The sequence below is a fragment of the Myxocyprinus asiaticus genome, chromosome 4 (assembly GCF_019703515.2).
Source record: "Myxocyprinus asiaticus isolate MX2 ecotype Aquarium Trade chromosome 4, UBuf_Myxa_2, whole genome shotgun sequence".
NCBI classification, from domain to species: domain Eukaryota; kingdom Metazoa; phylum Chordata; class Actinopteri; order Cypriniformes; family Catostomidae; genus Myxocyprinus; species Myxocyprinus asiaticus.
Window position 1 is genome coordinate 36,452,053 of NC_059347.1, and position 20,820 is coordinate 36,472,872.

General features: G+C 35.5%; 1 protein-coding gene across 4 annotated transcripts; it reads left to right on the forward strand.

Moving 5' to 3' along the window:
• Window positions 1-872: 872 nt before the first annotated feature.
• On the forward strand, window positions 873-19,760 carry LOC127440133 (protein CutA homolog). 4 transcript variants are annotated; one of them, XM_051696555.1, is made up of 6 exons: window positions 873-1,223; window positions 8,429-8,577; window positions 16,537-16,596; window positions 17,504-17,549; window positions 17,687-17,736; window positions 18,490-19,760. In XM_051696555.1, exons 1-6 carry the CDS (start codon window positions 1,200-1,202, stop codon window positions 18,590-18,592), a joined length of 432 nt encoding a protein of 143 aa, XP_051552515.1. In that variant the 5' UTR covers window positions 873-1,199; the 3' UTR covers window positions 18,593-19,760. The 4 variants fall into 4 exon arrangements, with proteins under 4 accessions (XP_051552515.1, XP_051552516.1, XP_051552512.1 ...); XM_051696556.1 differs by lacking the exon at window positions 873-1,223 and adding an exon at window positions 1,353-1,700 and having other exon boundaries at window positions 18,495-19,760; XM_051696552.1 differs by lacking the exon at window positions 873-1,223 and adding an exon at window positions 1,354-1,700 and having other exon boundaries at window positions 18,490-19,759.
• The last annotated feature ends 1,060 nt before the right edge of the window (window positions 19,761-20,820 follow it).

The following is a 20,820-nucleotide window of genomic DNA, read 5'->3' on the forward strand; positions in this document are numbered from 1 at the left end:
TTGCATTTTAAAGACCTACTGAGCTAAGATATTTTTTTCTTTTTCTTCAAATGTGTTCTGGTGAAGAAAGACATACACACCTGGGATATCATGAGGGTGAGTAAATAATGAGAGAATTTTCATTTTTTGGTAAACTATCCCTTTGAGCCATCTCAGATGTGTATGATTTTCCTTCCTCAGCAGAACCGAAATGAAGATTTTTATAAGCAGATTTCAGCTCAGTTTGTCCATACAATTTATGTAAATAGGTGCCATCAGGCTGCTGGCTGTTCTGGACTCTGCATCAACAATCATGCCACGGTCCAAGATCAAATTTTTTTCACCATTCTGATGGTTGATATGAACATTAAATTAAGCTCCTGCCACACAATTGGCTGACTAGATAATCGCATGGATGATTGTTGGTGCCAGATGGGCTGGTTTGAGTATTTCTGTAACTGCTGATCTACTGGGATTTCCTCACACAACAGTCTCTAGAATTTACTTAGAAAGGTGCCAAAAACAAAAAACATCCAGTGAGCAGCAGTTCTGTGGACGAAAATGCCTTGTTGATGAGAGAGGTCAACAGAGAATGGCGAGACTGGTACGAACTGACAAAGTCTACAGTAACTCAGATAACCGCACTGTACAATTGTGGTGAGAAGAACAGCATCTCAGAATGCTATTCTGAGATGCGGGTTGGTGCTGTTTTGGCGGCACAAGGGGGACCTATACAATATAAGGCAGGTGGTTTTAATGTTGTGGGTGATCAATGTATTTATTTCCTGGGTGAGATTCCCAGGGTGGTGTAGTTGGCTACCTTTTCCTCTCAATCTCGTAAATTTTAATGTAGGTTCTACCCCCTATGTTTAAATCCACTGTTACCGCTTCATCTTACTTGCCACATATGCAACAGAGGAATGAACGTCATGCAAAAGTTAGTTCATTTCAAACAGCAATACAGCGCTGGGCTGTAAACGTTTTAATTATCGATTTGTTTCTTACACCAACCTATCGGTTTGCTACAGAAGACATTACTTGATCGACTGGAGTTGTGTGGATTACTTTTATGCTGCCTAAATATGCTAAATAAATATGCCTTTTGGACCATCAAACAGCCAGCAGCCTGATGGCATCTATTTACATACATTGTATGGACAAACTGAGCTGAAATCTGCTTATAAAAATCTTCACTTCGGTTCTGCGGAAGAAGAAAATTCATGAACATCTGGGATGGCTTAAAGGTAAGTAAATCATGAGAGGATTTTCATTTTTGGGTTAACTAACCCTTTAAATAATGTGGCGGTGTGAGCAAGAGACAGACACAGTGGGTGTGGCGTCAAGCCTCAGAGAGGCGTTTATTAGAAATAATAATAAACATAAAGTGTTCATAAATGGGGAAAATAGTGTCCAAGGGGGAAAGTGTAACACAAGCAAGCATCAGCCGCAACATGCAGCCGTGACTTTACAATCTGTTAAGCGGACTACCGCTCTGAGAGAGCTTGGAGTGCTCAAACGAACTAGATGTGAAAACATCTTAAAATACGGAAATGCATCTGGACTTGAGTCTGCTAGTGTTCATCAGTTCATCGGCGATGTAACTTTTATGTTGTGGAATGATTATTATGCAAAGGAGCAAAACAGACTGGTTGTACCAGCGGTATCCCAATGACATAATGACTTTGGCTTACCTTCGATCGGGGTTTGTAGTCATATGCGGGGTAAGTGCAGTTTAATTCCTCTCGAGACGTTACATTGTTTTGAGTGAGAAATGAGCAGCAGCCAAGTTTACGTTTGACAAGTGCACATGCATCAACTTCGGTTGCTGTTGCTTTATAGAGATTGAAACGGCACAGGCTTGTCAAACCACTAAAATAGTCATGCATTAAGTTACTGAGTTGACATAAACGCTAAAGGAATTCGCGTGAACTAACGAGCCTGATGCGAAAATTGTGCTTTGGTGTTGCGTGTTTTAGCGCCGATATTTCAATCGTTACCACTACCTTGACTGAGCAAGTTGTATGTAAGTTTTGTTTGTGAAATTTCAGTTTATTTACTTTGAAATGTAATGCCAACTTTTGGTCAAATCAATTGCAAGCCAATGAAGCCATGATTCTCCAAGAGCTGAGCATGTACAAATACAATGCATTCTTGTGACAAATAGAATTCCTCGCAAAATGTAATCTGTTATCAGGTCATGGCAGGATAATCCCCCACTGTTCTTTTCACATCGACCACAATAATGCACGTATAACTCCCTCTCCACTACCTCTGAAAGACACTGGCTGGCATTCAACAGTATTTGACTAAATTAAGGAACATTTCTGTTGAGAAATGTTTAAACCATTAACCAAATGTTTAAACCATTAGGTTTAAACCACCTAACCATTAAAATAAGTCATTTCCAGTTCCTTTATTTAGACCCTAAATTATTTAGAGTACTAACTGGTTTCTGGTGCCCATGGGACTCAAATCAATTATATAACTATTTTATCTCATTTTTTGAAATGAACTCTCATTTCAGACTAACTCTCCTGTTGATCTTCTGTATTAGAGTTAAAGAAACTCGTCAAAAAGGTGTGTAAGCTTATTTCACAATAGTTTTTTTTACATATTTTATGTTCCATAAGGAACAAAATTTAACAGCCAAATATGCATGGACAAATGAACATAGGTAAATTGAAGACAAAATTTGTATAGCAATATTGGTTTGTGCCAACATAAAATTCATAGCAGTAATATATTTTGTCAGATGCAAATTACACCAGAGTTTCCAGTACACACCTTGATGTTCGGTTGTAAAATATAATATTATGAAATATTAAATTCAGCCCAGTCTTGTTTCCATGGACAAAAATTATTACAACAAGCTGTCTGCTGCATTGTTGGTTCTACCACAAAGATCACTACAATTGCATGTGCACATTGTTATGTGTGCATTTCTCCTGTTAATTAATATATATATTAGAGCCGGACCGATATGGGATTTTTGAGACCGATACCGATTACCGATATGGTGACCGATATAACTAATTTTTGAGCTGGAATGAAAACAGACCTTTTCTATGTGGATTGTGCATCGATTTTGCATCGATATGACTATCGATCGGTACTCAGAAGGCTGCTTTCTTAAATATTTTTTATCAAAGAACACTTGATATTATTATTATTATTATTATTATTATACATTGTCAACAAATTCTAGAAATGAACACTGAGAAAATAAAGAATAAATAAAAATACAATAAATAGCTTAATAAACATCAGTACTGTTAGTATAAGTCAATTGCTGACCATTTAAATAAAGAATAAATAAAATAAAAATCAGTACTGTATGTTTAGTATCAGTCAATTGCCCACCATTAAAATAAAGAATAAATAAAAATAAAATAAATAGCTTAATTAACATAAGTCTGTATGTTTAGTATGTCAATTGCTGACCATTGAAATAAAGAATAAATTCAAATAAAATAAATAGCTAAATAAACATCAGTACTGTATGTTTAGTATCAGTCAAATGCTGACCATTTAAATAAAGAATAAATAAAAATAAAATAAATAGCTAAATAAACATCAGGGGCCGGTTGCACCAGCTATACGTACATTACAACATAGCCTAGTTGTGGTGTAAATGGGCACTAAGTCACAATTTATGCTCTACTAAATATTTGAGCGATGCACTATTAAATTTAGGTAGAACGTAACCCTACGTATAAACTAAATATTTACGGCAGCCTCTGACCAGGAGTAACTGATGGAATAAAAAGCAGATTCATTTAATGGCATCAGTGAGCTCATGTTTTGGTTGACAGGCATCAGTCCTTTCGACATATATGATGGTGTTGGCATTTACACTCATTTACATTTACGAGAGAGAAAAAAAAAACTTTTAAGCGGCTCTTCAGCATGAAACCGTTCTAACGGTGCCGTTTTTAGGGTGCGTCACCCGGTGTCAAGTTTCAACACATTCAAAATATATATATAGGATATTAAAATGAATAAATGTCTATTTTTCCAGCCTGTTGTATTAGTATTTATCACCCCTCATTTATTTTAGATACAGTTCCTATATATTATTATTTAAACAGGGCAAATATACTATTTATTAAATCTACTTTTATTACGTATCCTATTTTAATGTCTAGAAAACCAGACTTTTAAATATTACATTTTATAAATGCAATGACTGGAATTGTTCGGTTGAAAGGGGTACCAAACTGTGACTCCTGAACAAAACAGTTTGGTAAATACATGTTAACACGCTGACAAGGTATGAAAGTAGCTACGTGAATAGCTAGTTAACTGTAAGCTCGTTGCTACAGAGAGTAAAAGATGGACTTGAATTACTTTCCAGCTTTGTGTCTCACCAACTAGGTATCAGCGAAGCGTGAAATCAACACTCACCACACACAATCCATGGTCCGTGGTTCGTGGGGCGGCAGCTCTCTCGGTGGCCTGTCTTCCCAGGGCCACGGTGTATGTGAGGGGAAAGTGGCCCGGCATCCATGCCCGTCAGCCGCGATGCATGCTTCTATCCCCCGGCGTCACATCTAATATGTGCCAGGGGTCCAGCACGCATCTAATTCGGCCTTTGGCTTGCTCTTTGGGGTTTTGTAAGACACCATTTTATTCTCTGTAAAGCTGCTCTTTGTTTGTGAAAACTAGGCCTATATACAAATAAATTATTGAAAAAAACAATTGTTGAATTATAAACAAATTGACTGCGAAGTTGACTGTAAGTTATGACTTCAGACTTTACTGGGAAGAAAATATAGAAACTTACAATGTTAATTGAATACCACTGTCCTATTTGAAGTTGATTAATTAGGCCAAATTAAACAAGTTCATATAGGACAGTGGACAGTGGGATTTTTTTTTTTTTTTAATGGGGTGGCCGGAGGGGAACACCAAAGTGTGTGTGTGTGTGTGTGTCAAATTTTTACTGTTCTCCTCTGGCCACCCCATTAAAAAAAATACTGGAGGCGCCACTGGTTGGGATTTAGCCTGCATTTAACAAAAAATAACACTGAAAGATATTTTAATTGAGGATTTCGAATCGGCGTACACTGCATGGCTGCACTCCCACAAACTGTCAGAAAAAGCACTTATGTTTATTAGGTTTCAAAACCTCTTATGATGAGACCCATGCACCGCTCTTGATTGGAAGCCCAGTATCCGGATATGAGCGTCACACAAGCAAGCATCAGCCGCAACATGCAGCCGTGACTTTACAATCTGTTAAGCGGACTACCGCTCTGAGAGAGCTTGGAGTGCTCAAACGAACTAGATGTGAAAACATCTTAAAATACGGAAATGCATCTGGACTTGAGTCTGCTAGTGTTCATCGGCGATGTAACTTTTATGTTGTGGAATGATTATTATGCAAAGGAGCAAAACAGACTGGTTGTACCAGCGGTATCCCAATGACATAATGACATTGGCTTACCTTCGATCGGGGTTTGTAGTCATATGCGGGGTAAGTGCAGTTTAATTCCTCTCGAGACGTTACATTGTTTTGAGTGAGAAATGAGCAGCAGCCAAGTTCACGTTTGACAAGTGCACATGCATCAACTTCGGTTGCTGTTGCTTTATAGAGGCTGCCTTTCAAAACGGCACAGGCTTGTCAAACCACTAAAATAGTCATGCGTTAAGTTACTGAGTTGACATAAACGCTAAAGGAATTCGCGTGAACTAACGAGCCTGATGCGAAAATTGTGCTTTGGTGTTGCGTGTTTTAGCGCCGATATTTCAATCGTTACCACTACCTTGACTGAGCAAGTTGTATGTAAGTTTTGTTTGTGAAATTTCAGTTTATTTACTTTGAAATGTAATGCCAACTTTTGGTCAAATCAATTGCAAGCCAATGAAGCCATGATTCTCCAAGAGCTGAGCATGTACAAATACAATGCATTCTTGTGACAAATAGAATTCCTCGCAAAATGTAATCTGTTATCAGGTCATGGCAGGATAATCCCCCACTGTTCTTTTCACATCGACCACAATAATGCACGTATAACTCCCTCTCCACTACCTCTGAAAGACACTGGCTGGCATTCAACAGTATTTGACTAAATTAAGGAACATTTCTGTTGAGAAATGTTTAAACCATTAACCAAATGTTTAAACCATTAGGTTTAAACCACCTAACCATTAAAATAAGTCATTTCCAGTTCCTTTATTTAGACCCTAAATTATTTAGAGTACTAACTGGTTTCTGGTGCCCATGGGACTCAAATCAATTATATAACTATTTTATTTCATTTTTATATATATATATTAAATAAGTAAAAATAAATAAATAAATAATAATAAAAAATAAAAAATCTAAATTACATCTGTTCCTTTAACAAACATGATATTCCCACAATTGTTCCTTTAGTAAACATTAAATTATTTATTCCATGGAAAGGTTGACATTTTTATGGAATTGCTCACAGCAGTATTTTAGGATTTTAAATTTTTTTTTAATTAGACATTTAAAGTACATTATAGGGTAGTACTATCTCACAGCATCAATTATATTGAAAAGATCGGGCCAAGATGTCACTCTCTGTACTCATATTTGTCAAAGTAGCTTTTTTCTTTCTTTTGTTTTCTTTTTAAAAGTCATTTTCTGTATAATCGCAAACATTACCTTGAAGTCTTGGCTACAGAAAAGCTATTCAACATTTCCACTATTATTGCCCATGGAAAAATATATAGCTGTACACACATTGTCCTTTTTGACATATCGTCACACTATATAGGGTAAGTTGACCTAATGGAACCTATATCATTAAACAAGCAAAATGTAAATGTGAAACAATTATGAAACACAAAACAATTAATGTAACAGCAAAAATGTTAAATCTGTAAAGTAACAGAGAAAACCATATTTTTTTTAAATAAATATTATCAATCAAGTGTAGACATTTATGACATTTAAAACGTGTGACAACTTGTCCCAAACTGGCATCTATGAAAAATACCCTTGTCCTTAGAACACACTTTAAAGGAATAGTTCACGGCAAAATGAAAATTCTCTCATTATTCACTTGTCTTTCTTCAGCAGAACACAAATGAAGATTTTAGAAGAAGATAGAGCTCTGTCAGGTCCTTATAATTCAAGTAAACGGGTGCTAGCACTTGGACGGTCCAAAAGTCACATTTAGGCAGCATATAATCAACACAACTCCAGTCAATCAATAAATGTCTTCTGAAGCGAATCAATGGGTTTATGTATGAAAGAGCTATATCTTTATTTGTGTTCTGCTGAAGGACAGTCAGAGAATTTTCATTTCTGGTATTCACTATATAGTTGACCCTTGCATGAATCTATACCTGTGTGGTTTTATTGTCTTCACTTTATACCCAACAGCTATAGCAAAAATATGAAGATATTTGAATTTTAATGTGGAGGATAGAATTCACAAACTATTTGTAATTCAGCCCTTTCATACGTACCGTCACACAAATGCACTGGTCAAGCATCTATCATTTATATTCGCTCAAACAGTTACTCATACAGTCATTTAAACCACAGAATACGTTTATTTTATATACATTCATCCAGTTCGTCACCAAAGTACCACAATAATAAGTTTACAGATCATGCTGATCGAGCATTATTATCTGATGCACACAGCCAAGTCCGTTTACATTAGCGCTTGTCACACACACACACACACACACACACACACACACATACACACACACACAATGTCTAAGAAGTCAAACAGTGCATATCGGACTGCTGATATTATTATTATTATTATTATTATTTTTACAGCTATAAAAATGAAATAAATAAAACAAATACAGTACAGCAGACATAACCCATTTGTTCACATGTTTACTATATTATATACAGTATATTTATGACAAGCAATCAGAAAACAAACAAAAAAACAAATCTACATTCTGCCCCCCTCTAACGGCTGTGCAGTGTCACGTGCAAAAATAACTCTCTCCAGGGGGCACTGCAGGGGAATTTAGACCCTACTCATGAAAAGGTTAAGATTGTTTTCAACTAGGTGTTTGAAAGCAATATACAAAACCTCTGCTAGAGAAAACACATTTGTGTAGTTGGACTTTTGACTCAAAATGTAATTACTGATTTATAGTCCTTATATATCAGCAATTATAATCTGATACATAATAAGGATTTGTATTAGTATACTACCTACTGTATTATACCTATTACATACGTTACATTACCTATTTTATTACCTTGTCCTTGTGACATCTTTCCTGTTAGACAACTAGCCCCGGTCTCCCCAAAATACCTGCCCTGTTGCATTGAATTGATATCCACAGGGCAAATGAACCAGAAAAGATACAATATCCACATGAGCTCTAGACAAACCAGGATAATTGATGACTTTACATACTGCATCATGTAACTGTATTAATGTTTTCTGCCCTTTGTGAATGGTCTCTCTCTTCTCTGTGTGTGCATGTGTATGTGTAGACTCTAGTCCTTACTCTTGTCCTGTACCCTATGCTGAGGACACTGGGTGTTCAGATCCACTCTGCGGTCACAGGGAGCTATATGGCTGGATATCACTCTGTGCTGCTTATCAACTGTCCTACTGAACAGATTGCCAGAGACATTGGCAGGTACACACACACAGTTATACACAAACACACAAGGAAAGTAGTATAAAGGTTACATAATATGGCTCCCCTTCAAAGTAGCCAATGAGTGACCTACAGTACATTGCCATCAGCCATCAGCTAAAGGAATGTAGTGTTTACATTTCAAGTCACTTAAATAAAATGCATTCAAGGTTGCTCATTAAATAAAGTGTATTGGCAGTCTTGTCCAGTTTCAAGATGTAACCAAAAAAGAAAATATATCGATATATCGCGATACTTTTTCTCACTATATTATATCGATACTTAGATCCATATATCGTGATATGTCATGATATTTTCAGTGCAGTCAGAGGCACGGAAGAGACAAACTGATCCTGCAGGATTCACAGTTTCTCTCACGGACATGATGGCCTCTCTCACATGCCTACTTAATCTTCATTTATACAATTCCAGTGTCGATTCTTTACATGCCAAGATCTCTCTTTCTATCTATCTGCAATCCACAACAATCAGATGTGCGTAAATACTTCCCATTTGCTACAAAAAATGTCTGTGATTAGCCACTGGCTGGTAATTTTTTAGATTTCACTTACCAGTGTTTGAGTGGTGTAGTGGCATAGAAGTTCAGCACCGAGATCTTTTCACTGCATGCTGAGAGTAAAAGTTTTGACTCTCTCTGTATAATGTGAGTCCAAAGACTAGATCCAAGCAAACCATTTGTTGTATAATAATGTCTCTCTTAATATCCTGTCTGTACTCTACAGTCAGTTTTTTATCAAAAACAACAAAAGTAACATTTAATACTAATCACACATAGCATGGATGCTGTAAAGAAGCCATTCAACCAAACAATACTTTCAAAGTCCCTGCCACAGGTCTTAAAGAGGCAGTTCCATTTTAGCACTTGTTCTAAATATCTAAATAATACTTGTAAATAGTACAAATTAGGCATGTAAACAACAAACATGTAACAATGTACTGTACTGTATGCAATAAAATACTGTATATGCAATTTCAATATACCATATTTATTGATGTAATACATGGACCACATATTTATAAAGGCTAAAATGTCACCAAAATGATGAAAAATTAAGGATAAAATAAAATTTGTAAAATTGATATGTCCGTTATTTAACAAGTTAGTAGGTCCCCTGTATAAAAGACACTTTATTTTATACAGTAAGCAAGCAAAATGGACATTATAAATTAAATATACCCAAATTAATTGAAATTAGAAATGAACTCGAACCATGAAATTGTGATGTATCGTAATATATCGAATCGTGACGTGTATCGCAATACGTATCGTGACGTGGCTGGCGATACCCAGCCCTATACTCAATAACTGTATTCTATTACAAGTACATAGGGCTTACTTTGAATAGAATTCCATTCACAATGACACAAATTTCCCAGGACGGGATTCTAGAACATTAGCCTTTAAAACATTTTTAGTAACTAGTTTCCTGATACTTGATAAAGGCAGTGACTAGACACACACAGTAAAACTGTCAGAGGTGCTCAGTAGTACAAACATAAACAAATATTATCTCATACCGCACAGCTTTATGGGTGGAGCACGATTGTCATGCACAGTGTAGACAATGGTGACGCCTTTAACTCAAAGATAAGTAAACTTAAGTACGTTTCTTTTATCTCATTTAACACCTGGATATTTCCGACAAAGTTTGTTAGACCTGGTATCAAACAGTCCTGACTTGAGGGCAAAAAGACTAACTCTCCTGTTGATCTTCTGTATTAGAGTTAAAGAAACTCGTCAAAAAGGTGTGTAAGCTTATTTCACAATAGTTTTTTTTACATATTTTATGTTCCATAAGGGACAAAATTCAACAGCCAAATATGCATGGACAAATGAACATAGGTAAATTGAAGACAAAATTTGTATAGCAATATTGGTTTGTGCCAACATAAAATTCATAGCAGTAATATATTTTGTCAGATGCAAATTACACCAGAGTTTCCAGTACACACCTTGATGTTCGGTTGTAAAATATAATATTATGAAATATTAAATTCAGCCCAGTCTTGTTTCCATGGACAAAAATTATTACAACAAGCTGTCTGCTGCATTGTTGGTTCTACCACAAAGATCACCACAATTGCATGTGCACATTGTTATGTGTGCATTTCTCCTGTTAATTAATATATATATTAGAGCCGGACCGATATGGGATTTTTGAGACCGATACCGATTACCGATATGGTGACCGATATAGCTAATTTTTGAGCTGGAATGAAAACAGACCTTTTCTATGTGGATTGTACATCGATTTTGCATCGATATGACTATGCAAAGGTACTCAGAAGGCTGCTTTCTTAAATATTTTTTATCAAAGAACATTTTATATTATTATTATTATTATACATTGTCAACAAATTCTAGAAATGAACACTGAGAAAATAAAGAATAAATAAAAATACAATAAATAGCTTAATAAACATCAGTACTGTTAGTATAAGTCAATTGCTGACCATTTAAATAAAGAATAAATAAAATAAAAATCAGTACTGTATGTTTAGTATCAGTCAATTGCCCACCATTAAAATAAAGAATAAATAAAAATAAAATAAATAGCTTAATTAACATAAGTCTGTATGTTTAGTATGTCAATTGCTGACCATTGAAATAAAGAATAAATTCAAATAAAATAAATAGCTAAATAAACATCAGTACTGTATGTTTAGTATCAGTCAAATGCTGACCATTTAAATAAAGAATAAATAAAAATAAAATAAATAGCTAAATAAACATCAGGGGCCGGTTGCACCAGCTATACATACGTTAAAACATAGCCTAGTTGTGGTGTAAATGGGCACTAAGTCACAATTTATGCTCTACTAAATATTTGAGCGTTGCACTATTAAATTTAGGTAGAACGTATCCCTACGTATAAACTAAATATATACGGCAGCCTCTGACCAGGAGTAACTGATGGAATAAAAAAGCAGACTCATTTAATGGCATCAGTGAGCTCATGTTTTGGTTGACAGGCATCAGTCCTTTCGACATATATGATGGTGTTGGCATTTACACTCATTTACATTTACGAGAGAGAAAAAAAAAACTTTTAAGCGGCTCTTCAGCATGAAACCGTTCTAACGGTGCCGTTTTTAGGGTGCGTCACCCGGTGTCAAGTTTCAACACATTCAAAATATATATATATAGGATATTAAAATGAATAAATGTCTATTTTTCCAGCCTGTTGTATTAGTATTTATCACCCCTCATTTATTTTAGATACAGTTCCTATATATTATTATTTAAACAGGGCAAATATTCTATTTATTAAATCTACTTTTATTACGTATCCTATTTTAATGTCTAGAAAATCAGACTTTTAAATATTACATTTTATAAATGCAATGACTGGAATTGTTCGGTTGAAGGGGGTACCAAACTGTGACTCCTGAACAAAACAGTTTGGTAAATACATGTTAACACGCTGACAAGGTATGAAAGTAGCTACGTGAATAGCTAGTTAACTGTAAGCTCGTTGCTACAGAGAGTAAAAGATGGACTTGAATTACTTTCCAGCATTGTGTCTCACCAACTAGGTAACAGCGAAGCGTGAAATCAACACTCACCACACACAATCCATCTGTTGTCTGCTGAGCTGCAAAATGATGCTCTGATGTTTACCTTTCAATCTGCTACATTACTGACTGCACTGACAAACTATAGCTGGCAAACAGATGTGATAAACATGAGTGACATGGTTGTCAGGGACCGGGTTAACGTTATGTTAGTTACCTAAAATGATGGGGTCATTTTTTATTAACTTTCCAGTATGTATTTCACAAACTAGTTAGCAATTTAACAAGAAGAGACTGCTCAAATCTGCACTGTTTAATTCCGTCCTGTCTGCAGAACCACCGTCAACTCATAGTCATCTCTGTAAACAGTGGAGTCGGAGCATGCTCTGCTGGACAAACTACGCAATGACACCAATTCTAAAGCATTGTTTTCTGCATTATATGTTCTGAAATAAGTTTTCATATCGGCGCACATCGGTAAAATATACGCCGATACTGATATATCGGTGAAAGGCTAATATCGGCCGACCTACATGTAACGGGATTACGCATTTAAAATATAAAATATTAGTAACTGTATTCCACTACAGTTACAGTTTAATTCATTGGTAATTAGAATAGTTACATTCAAAATGTATTTTGATAACCGAAGAGATTACTTTGCATTTTATTGTCATTTGTTTCATTTAATATTTTGTCTCTTCAGATGGAAAACATTTATACATATAAATAATGCAATCCAAAGTGCATTTGAACAGCTGTGAAACACTTTCTTATGATGTGTTACATTCATACGAGCAGACAGAGAAGTAAGTTTGAAGTATGTTTGGAGAAGAAGAAATAGAAATAAACCTTGTGTAAATTGTCAGCTTTACGCTAAGCTAAAATGCTATTTCTAGCCATTTTACATGCACATGTTACCAGGCATAATCATATTTTTATTTATCAAGAAAATTCACATTAGATCATAATTTCTTTTTTTCTAGTAAGACCTTTGATATTAGGGCAAAAATCTTATTCTTGATGATAATTTTTTGTATTGTTTTCCTGTAAAAATATCAAAAAATCCATAAAACAAGATCAATTTGCTTTATCTTGTTTTAGAAACAACACTGCGTAAGATATTTAGGTTTTTCAGAGAATGTATTTTTAACGTGCATTTTGTCTAACTGTACTGGCAGAATATTTATAGTCAAAACAAGTGAAAAAATCTACCAGTGCTGAAGAAGTAATCCATAGTACTGACCTTGAGTAATCTAACAAAATGCGTTACAAATTACATTTTACAGCATGTATTCTGTAATCTGTAGTGGAACGCATTTCAAAAGTAACCCTCCCAACCCTTATATACACTATATTGCCAAAAGTATTCGCTCATCTGCCTTTAGACGCATATGAACTTAAGTGACATCCCATTCTTAATCCATAGGGTTTAATATGACGTCGGCCCACCCTTTGCAGCTATAACAGCTTCAACTCTTCTTGGAAGGCTTTCCACAAGGTTTAGGAGTGTGTTTATGGGAATTTTTGACCATTCTTCCAGAAGCGCATTTGTGAGGTCAGACACTGATGTTGGACGAGAAGGCCTGGCTCGCAGTCTTCGCTCTAATTCATCCCAAAGGTGCTCTATCGGGTTGAGGTCAGGACTCTGTGCAGGCCAGTCAAGTTCTTCCACACCAAACTCTTTATGTCTTTATGGACCTTGCTTTGTGCACTGGTGCGTGTTGGAACAGGAAGGGGCCATCCCCAAACTGTTCCCACAAAGTTGGGAGCATGGAATTGTCCAAAATCTCTTGGTATGCTGAAGCATTCAGAATTCCTTTCACTGGAACTAAGGGGCCAAGCCCAGCTCCTGAAAAACAACCCCACACCATAATCCCCCCTCCACCAAACTTCACATTTGGCACAATGCAGTCAGACAAGTACCGTTCTCCTGGCAACCGCCAAACCCAGACTCGTCCATCAGATTGCCAGATGGAGAAGCGTGATTCGTCACTCCAGAAAACGCGTCTCCACTGCTCTAGAGTCCAGTGGCGGCGTGCTTTACACCACTGCATCCGACGCTTTGCATTGCACTTGGTGATGTATGGCTTGGATGCAGCTGCTCGGCCATGGAAACCCATTCCATGAAGCTCTCTACGCACTGTTCTTGAGCTAATCTGAAGGCCACATGAACTTTGGAGGTCTGTAGCGATTGACTCTGCAGAAAGTTGGCGACCTCTGCGCACTATGCGCCTCAGCATCCGCTGACCCCGCTCTGTCATTTTACGTGGCCTACTACTTCGTGGCTGAGTTGCTGTCATTCCCAATCACTTCCACTTTGTTATAATACCACTGACAGTTGACTGTGGAATATTTAGTAGCGAGGAAATTTCACGACTGTACTTGTTGCACAGGTGGCATCCTATCACAGTACCACGCTGGAATTCACTGAGCTCCTGTGAGCGGCCCATTCTTTCACAAATGTTTGTAGAAGCAGTCTGCATGCCTAGGTGCTTCATTTTATACACCTGTGGCCATGGAAGTGATTGGAACACCTGAATTCAATTATTTGGATGGGTGAGCGAATACTTTTGGCAATATAGTGTATATATATATATATATATATACACAGTGTAAAACAGCTTGGATCAGCATGGAAATTCATGTTAATCTTAGCTGGTCTTTTTAGCAGGTATCCAGAGGTAGGAAGACAGTAAAGCACATCAGAATCCAATGTTTACACACCATCTTGTCTACTAAAAGAGAGTAAAATAATTTATAAATGTCTAATTCTTTTCAACTATGATTCTTTTATACTAACATTAAGCATTGTAGTCATTAAATATTCACTTAGTTATCTCTAAAATTGAATTTGTTCTAGATTGTTAGACATGATGTTATGTTGCCTTGGAAGCCATTCTGAAATCAGTGAGTGCATTTACATGCACTAATATTCTGACAACAACAAAATCAGCTAATTCAAAAAATTTGACATGGTAAGAAAACGACTTTTACATGAGGCTTGAAATCTGCTTTTGAAGTCAAAATGTAAACAGTCATGTACACAACACTTGCACACACAGGATACAACCTATGGCACGCGTGCCAGCATTGGAACGTGGAGGGGTAATCACTGGCACACCAGCAATGGTGAGAGAAGAGTAGACTACTTTATACATATGAAATTCCACACATGCATTCCAATCTACATCTTGATGTAATCCTTCCTCATGATTATGCAGCATGTTTTCAACAGCTGAATAGGAGACTAAACAAAAAGTTAAAATGTGATGAGACTGCAGTATACCCAACAGACTCGTGCAGCGCGTGCATCAATTCACACATCACGAGCCGGCAGCGTTTCACTTTAGATTTAATCGCGCGAGTAAATGCACCCGCTTTGCTTCAGTCAGGCTGCGTGGATGACAGCCTACATTCAGTGTTTCATTTGTTCCTTTTTGCTTTCAGAACAACACGTGATGTAATAAAGAAAACACCACCATTGACCAGGAAAATAAAAAATGGCACTCCATTTCAAAAAGGTTTTTTGCGTAAACCTTTTATGAACTTACCCCGACAAAGAAAACCGTTGAGGGCGCTTACATGACCACACACGTTTTATTATTTGGGTTAAGATCACTAAATTTATTCATTACAATCGATTTTGAACCATTGTATTCTTATTAAAAGCAAATATTTTCAGCAAAGGAAAACTGTTGAGTGCCCAATGTTGGCCATTTTAGTTAAGTTGTTCAGTGTCTTACTTTTTTGTACACAGTACAATGCAAATTAGACTGTCTCACTAAAGACAGCTGTGATCTTGTTATATGCAACAGGCTTTCTCAGGCGTATTTAGTTAGTCAGACTAACTGTTAGACGCAGTCTTAAGTGATTGGCTATGTTTGTACAACCGACCGTTCTGCAAAAGAGCTTCCACAATACTTGGCATGCAGTTGCAGTGCCTTTTTAAACATCATCCACCATTCACAGCCTTCAGACTTTCATTACTTTCCCTAAACACTGTTTTACCTCTCACTTACATTTGTACAAAATGAAAGCAAAATAAAGGCAACTTCCTGTATTCACTGAGATTTTCTGTAATAAGTGTATCAACAGGCTTCAGTGTTGGTGTATTCCCAAAAGAGGGGAACATGTTTGACATGTGAATTAATGGATTTACACTTAAGTATGTTGTGTAAGTGTTTGAATTGAAGTTTGTTGTTTAAAAATTATTTCCTCACCATGTTATTACACTTGCATTTAGATGAGTTGTGTAACTTTGAATGGCTGTGTGTGTGTATCCATAAGAAAGAGAACAGAGTGCCTTTGACTCACAATGCAGTCGTATGCAAATACACAGCACTCAGAGAAGAGACGCTAAACAGCCTCACACCATCACTATCTCTCTCTCTCTCTCTCTCTTTCTTTTTTTTCTGTTAGGGGCATCATGGAGAAAAGACTGGCGGCATGTGTGAATATATTTCCCCGCACTGCCACTATGTAAGACCAGAAAGTTTAACCTCTCACCCACTCCAGTCTCTTACCCAAAACATTACAGCTCAAGCATAACTTCAGGAACAACACTGCAAAATAACCTGAAAACTGACTGTTAATATACACTACCGGTCAAAAGTTTTGAAACACTTACTCATTCTTTATTATAATTTTTTTTCTTCACATTTTAGAATAATAGTAAAGTCATCAAAAATATGGAATAACATAAATGGAACTCTGGGAATTATGTTGTGACTAAACAAAATCTAAAATAAATCAAAACTGTATTATATTTTAGCATCTTCAAAGTATTCACCCTTTGCCTAGAATTTGCAGACATGTACTCTTGACATTTTCTCAACCAACTTCTTGAGGTATCACCCTGGGATGCTTTTTAAACAGTATTGAAGGAGTTCCCATCTATATGCTGGGCACTTATTGGCTGCTTTTCTTTATTATTTGGTCCTTTTTTTTTTTTTATTACATTTTAGTTTTATAATGAAATAAATTAATATGGTGGCACAATTATATTTTTGTCTACAAAACTTATTTCAAACATTTAAGCATACGCCTTCAGATCATAATATTTTTTAGATCATGAGAAACATTTCAGTCAAGTGTTTCAAAAGTTTTGACCGGTAGTGTAGGTTAAACTTGTTCAACTGGTGTTGCCTAAGGTCAGCATATACAGCAGAAAAGATAGATATTAATCTGTATTATATTACCTGTAACTCAAGTAAACAATGCCATGTCAACTCTTACAGAGCAAACAATGCAGGTGTTTGAGAGAATTTTATTTCACCTAAATTTACATATATTCAATGTTGTAAAATTAACTGATGAAGAATAAATGCATACATGTATTTCCAAAATGTCATGCACCTAAAATATATAAACTGTGTATTCATTTCAGGTACTACTGGAAGGGAGAGATTCGAGATGCCTCAGAAATACTGATGGTGTGTTAATATCTTTAATGCTCCAAATATAAAAAACAAACAAACAAACCTTTTTCACTATATACAAACTGTGTATTTTTATTATGGTTATAATATGTTAGAATGAAATGACAGTACATATATGGTTTCTTTCATAGCTTGTGAGAACGAGAACATCTCTAATACAGAGACTTGTGGCTTATGTAAAGTAAGTACATTTCTTATCTCTATTAATTGAAAAATCTTCTCTATTATATTCACCCAAGAGAAATATGCGCGCGCGCGCGCACACACACAGACCCTTACACATTTTAATATTTTAGTTCATTGTATACAATATATAGTGCAAGTGCTGTGTTCTGCACAGCAATGAGCAATATGTCCCCTTTGTGGTACATGTAAACAATTCAACATAAATGTACTACTTACATCACATACTTTGGTGGACACTTGTGAAAGTCTTGGACTGTTTCGTTGTGGGAAATATGGCATCTTGAGGACTAACCACAACATATGCAACTGAGCTGTAGTTAAATTGTAAAAAAAAAAAATATGATTTCAGTCTTCAATCTGTCTGAAGGATTTATATAGGAAATATGTGTCCAGATCCCCCTGGAGCATGTGAAAATTGTGGAGAAGAAGCTTTTAAGACTACAGCTGTGTGCAGAAAATAGCACTTTGAAGTGAAACATTAATTTACATACCTATAAGATTTGAAGAATAGAAGCAGTTTCTAAATAACTTGGAAAAAAAATTATTTTCCAGTTTAACTGAACTGCGTTATAAGCCACACAATCAGAGATTAAATTGTTGTTTGTTTCATTGATTTTAGTGAAAATAAGGAGCATTATTTTCCGCTAAAAAGTCAATAAAGATGGAGCATAGGTTTAATGAAGACATCAACCATTCAAATGTAAGGTCTGTGATAATGTTGAGCTTCTACTCATTTGTGTTCCCTCAGAGCAGTGCATCCATATGACGTTCCAGAAATCATTAGTTTTCCTATTGATGATGGAAGTCTGCACTACTTGAAGTGGATGGAAGATGCACTCCCTGATATTTAACACGTAAATGTCTGCAGTCCAGTTTAGATGCAGCCCTGGAGACTCAGTATGCAGAAGCATATGGGGGATGTGAACAAAAATTCTCAGGTTAATGGGAACCCTGATCCATACAGAGATATATTAGAATATATGTCTCTTCATATAAAGATCAGAGTGTATATGTACTGGTTGGATTTGTGTGGAAAGGGATACTTGTCCAATAAAGTTTTACCTGTAGCTCAGAAATGGAAAACTTATCCTGACGTTTTTAAGGCTTCAAGGAGTAGTTCACCCAAAAATGATTATTATCTCATAATTTACTTACCCTTATGTCGTCTCAAACTTGTATGACGTTCATTCTTCCTTGGAACACAAACAAATATATTGTAATGGAGATTTTCAAACTCAAAAATGACATAAAGGCAGCATTAAAGTAATTCATAAGACTTCAATGGTTTAGTCTTCTGAAGCAATCCAATCAACCAAAACTTTGTGTAACTTTTTCACTGCACATCTTGGAATTACAGTCTCTAGGCACGATCATGATTTCAAGCTCGACTACACTTCCTAACGTTTGACGCATGCGCAGAGCGCTAGATGGCGCAAGGAAGTGTAATCAAGCTTCAAATCATGTTTACCAAAGAGACTACTGATGTCAAGAGTTTTTGACATTTTGGTCTATTCTTATCCCAAGCCGATTGGATTACTTCAGAAGACATGGATTAAACCACTAGAGTCTTACGGGACCTTCATGCTGCCTTAATGTCCTTTTTGGAGCTTGAAAGTTTGGTCACCATGTATATTTTTGTTTGTGTTCCGCAGAAGAAAGAAAGTCATCCGCATTGAGATGACATAAGAGTGAGTAAATTATGAGAGAATTGTCATTTTTGGGTGAACTATTCCTTTAATCATTTCCAAGCTGCCTTTCATACTTAACTGGATCCGACTGTTACTGTGTTTCATTGGCCTGAGGCATTGTTGCATTGAAACTGCCCAGTAATGATGATGAGCCTCTGTTCAAACATACTGTATATATTTATTGACTATTTCGTTGACTTGAATTACCTTAATTACAAAAGTTATTTCTAATATGAATTCAGTTAATTGTTAAAATAATATGTGAGAACTGATTTATACAACTTCATGTTTAAATGTGGTTGTTGGGCAGATATTAAAAAAAAATTTAAATGTAAAAAAAAAAATATATATATATATATATATATATATATATATATATATATATATATATATATTTACTTTTTTGTTTTTTACATTATTAAATGCACCACAACAAATCTAACACATTAAATTTGTTCACATTGCTTATTTATTTTGCAGACATTAACCATACACTGAAATTTTGTTTTATTTTAGCCTATTTTTAAGATTTATGCATTTCAGTTTCATAACAAAATTCCATCAAATTGAATTGTCATTTTTTATTTTTTTATAAATGATTAAACTTGTAATTTGTAACGTGTACCATTAGATTACTCAAGGTCAGTAACATATTCTAAATACTTTGGATTACTTCTTCAGCACTGGTATATTTTTTCACTTGTTTTGACTATAAAAACTCTGCCAGTACAGTAAGACAAAATACACATGTTAAAAATACATTCTCTGAAAAACCTAAATATCTTACGCAGTGTTGTTTCTAAAACAAGATAAATCTAATTGATCTTGTTTTAAGGATTTTTAGATATTTTTTACGGGAAAACAATACAAAAATTATTATCAAGAATACGAGTTTTGCCCTAATATCAAAGGTCTTACTAGAAAAAAAAAAAGAAATGATGATCCAATGTGAATTTTCTTGATAAATAAAAATATGATCGTGCCTGGTAACATGTGCATGTAAAATGGCTAGAAATAGCATTTTAGCTTGGCGTAAAGCTGACAATTTAAACAAGGTTTATTTCTATTTCTGCTGCTCCAAACTTCAAACTTACTTCTCTGTCTGCTCGTATGAATGTAACGCATCATAAGAAAGTGTTTCACTGCTGTTCAAATGCACTTTGGATCGCATCATTTATATGTATAAATGTTTTCCATCTGAAAGAACTAAATATTAAATTAAACAAATGACAATAAAATGTAAAGTAATCTCTTCAGTAATTAAAATTTTTAAATGCAAGGGATTGGTAACTTCTGTCTTGTATGCCTTTTTTTAATTTTCATTTTTTTATGCATATTTATATTTTGTTTGTGATGTATGGTGAAGCCAGAGACAATTTTCCACAACATGG

Excerpts from the sequence above, each read along its gene's own strand:
- LOC127440133 (XM_051696552.1), top strand. The coding sequence starts at position 1,596 with ATGATTATTATGCAAAGGAGCAAAACAGACTGGTTGTACCAGCGGTAT. Across the intron at positions 8,578-16,536 it reads ATTGCCAGAGACATTGGCAG|GGGCATCATGGAGAAAAGAC; the intron begins GTACACACACAC and ends TTTTTCTGTTAG. Across the intron at positions 17,550-17,686 it reads ATGCCTCAGAAATACTGATG|CTTGTGAGAACGAGAACATC; the intron begins GTGTGTTAATAT and ends TTTCTTTCATAG.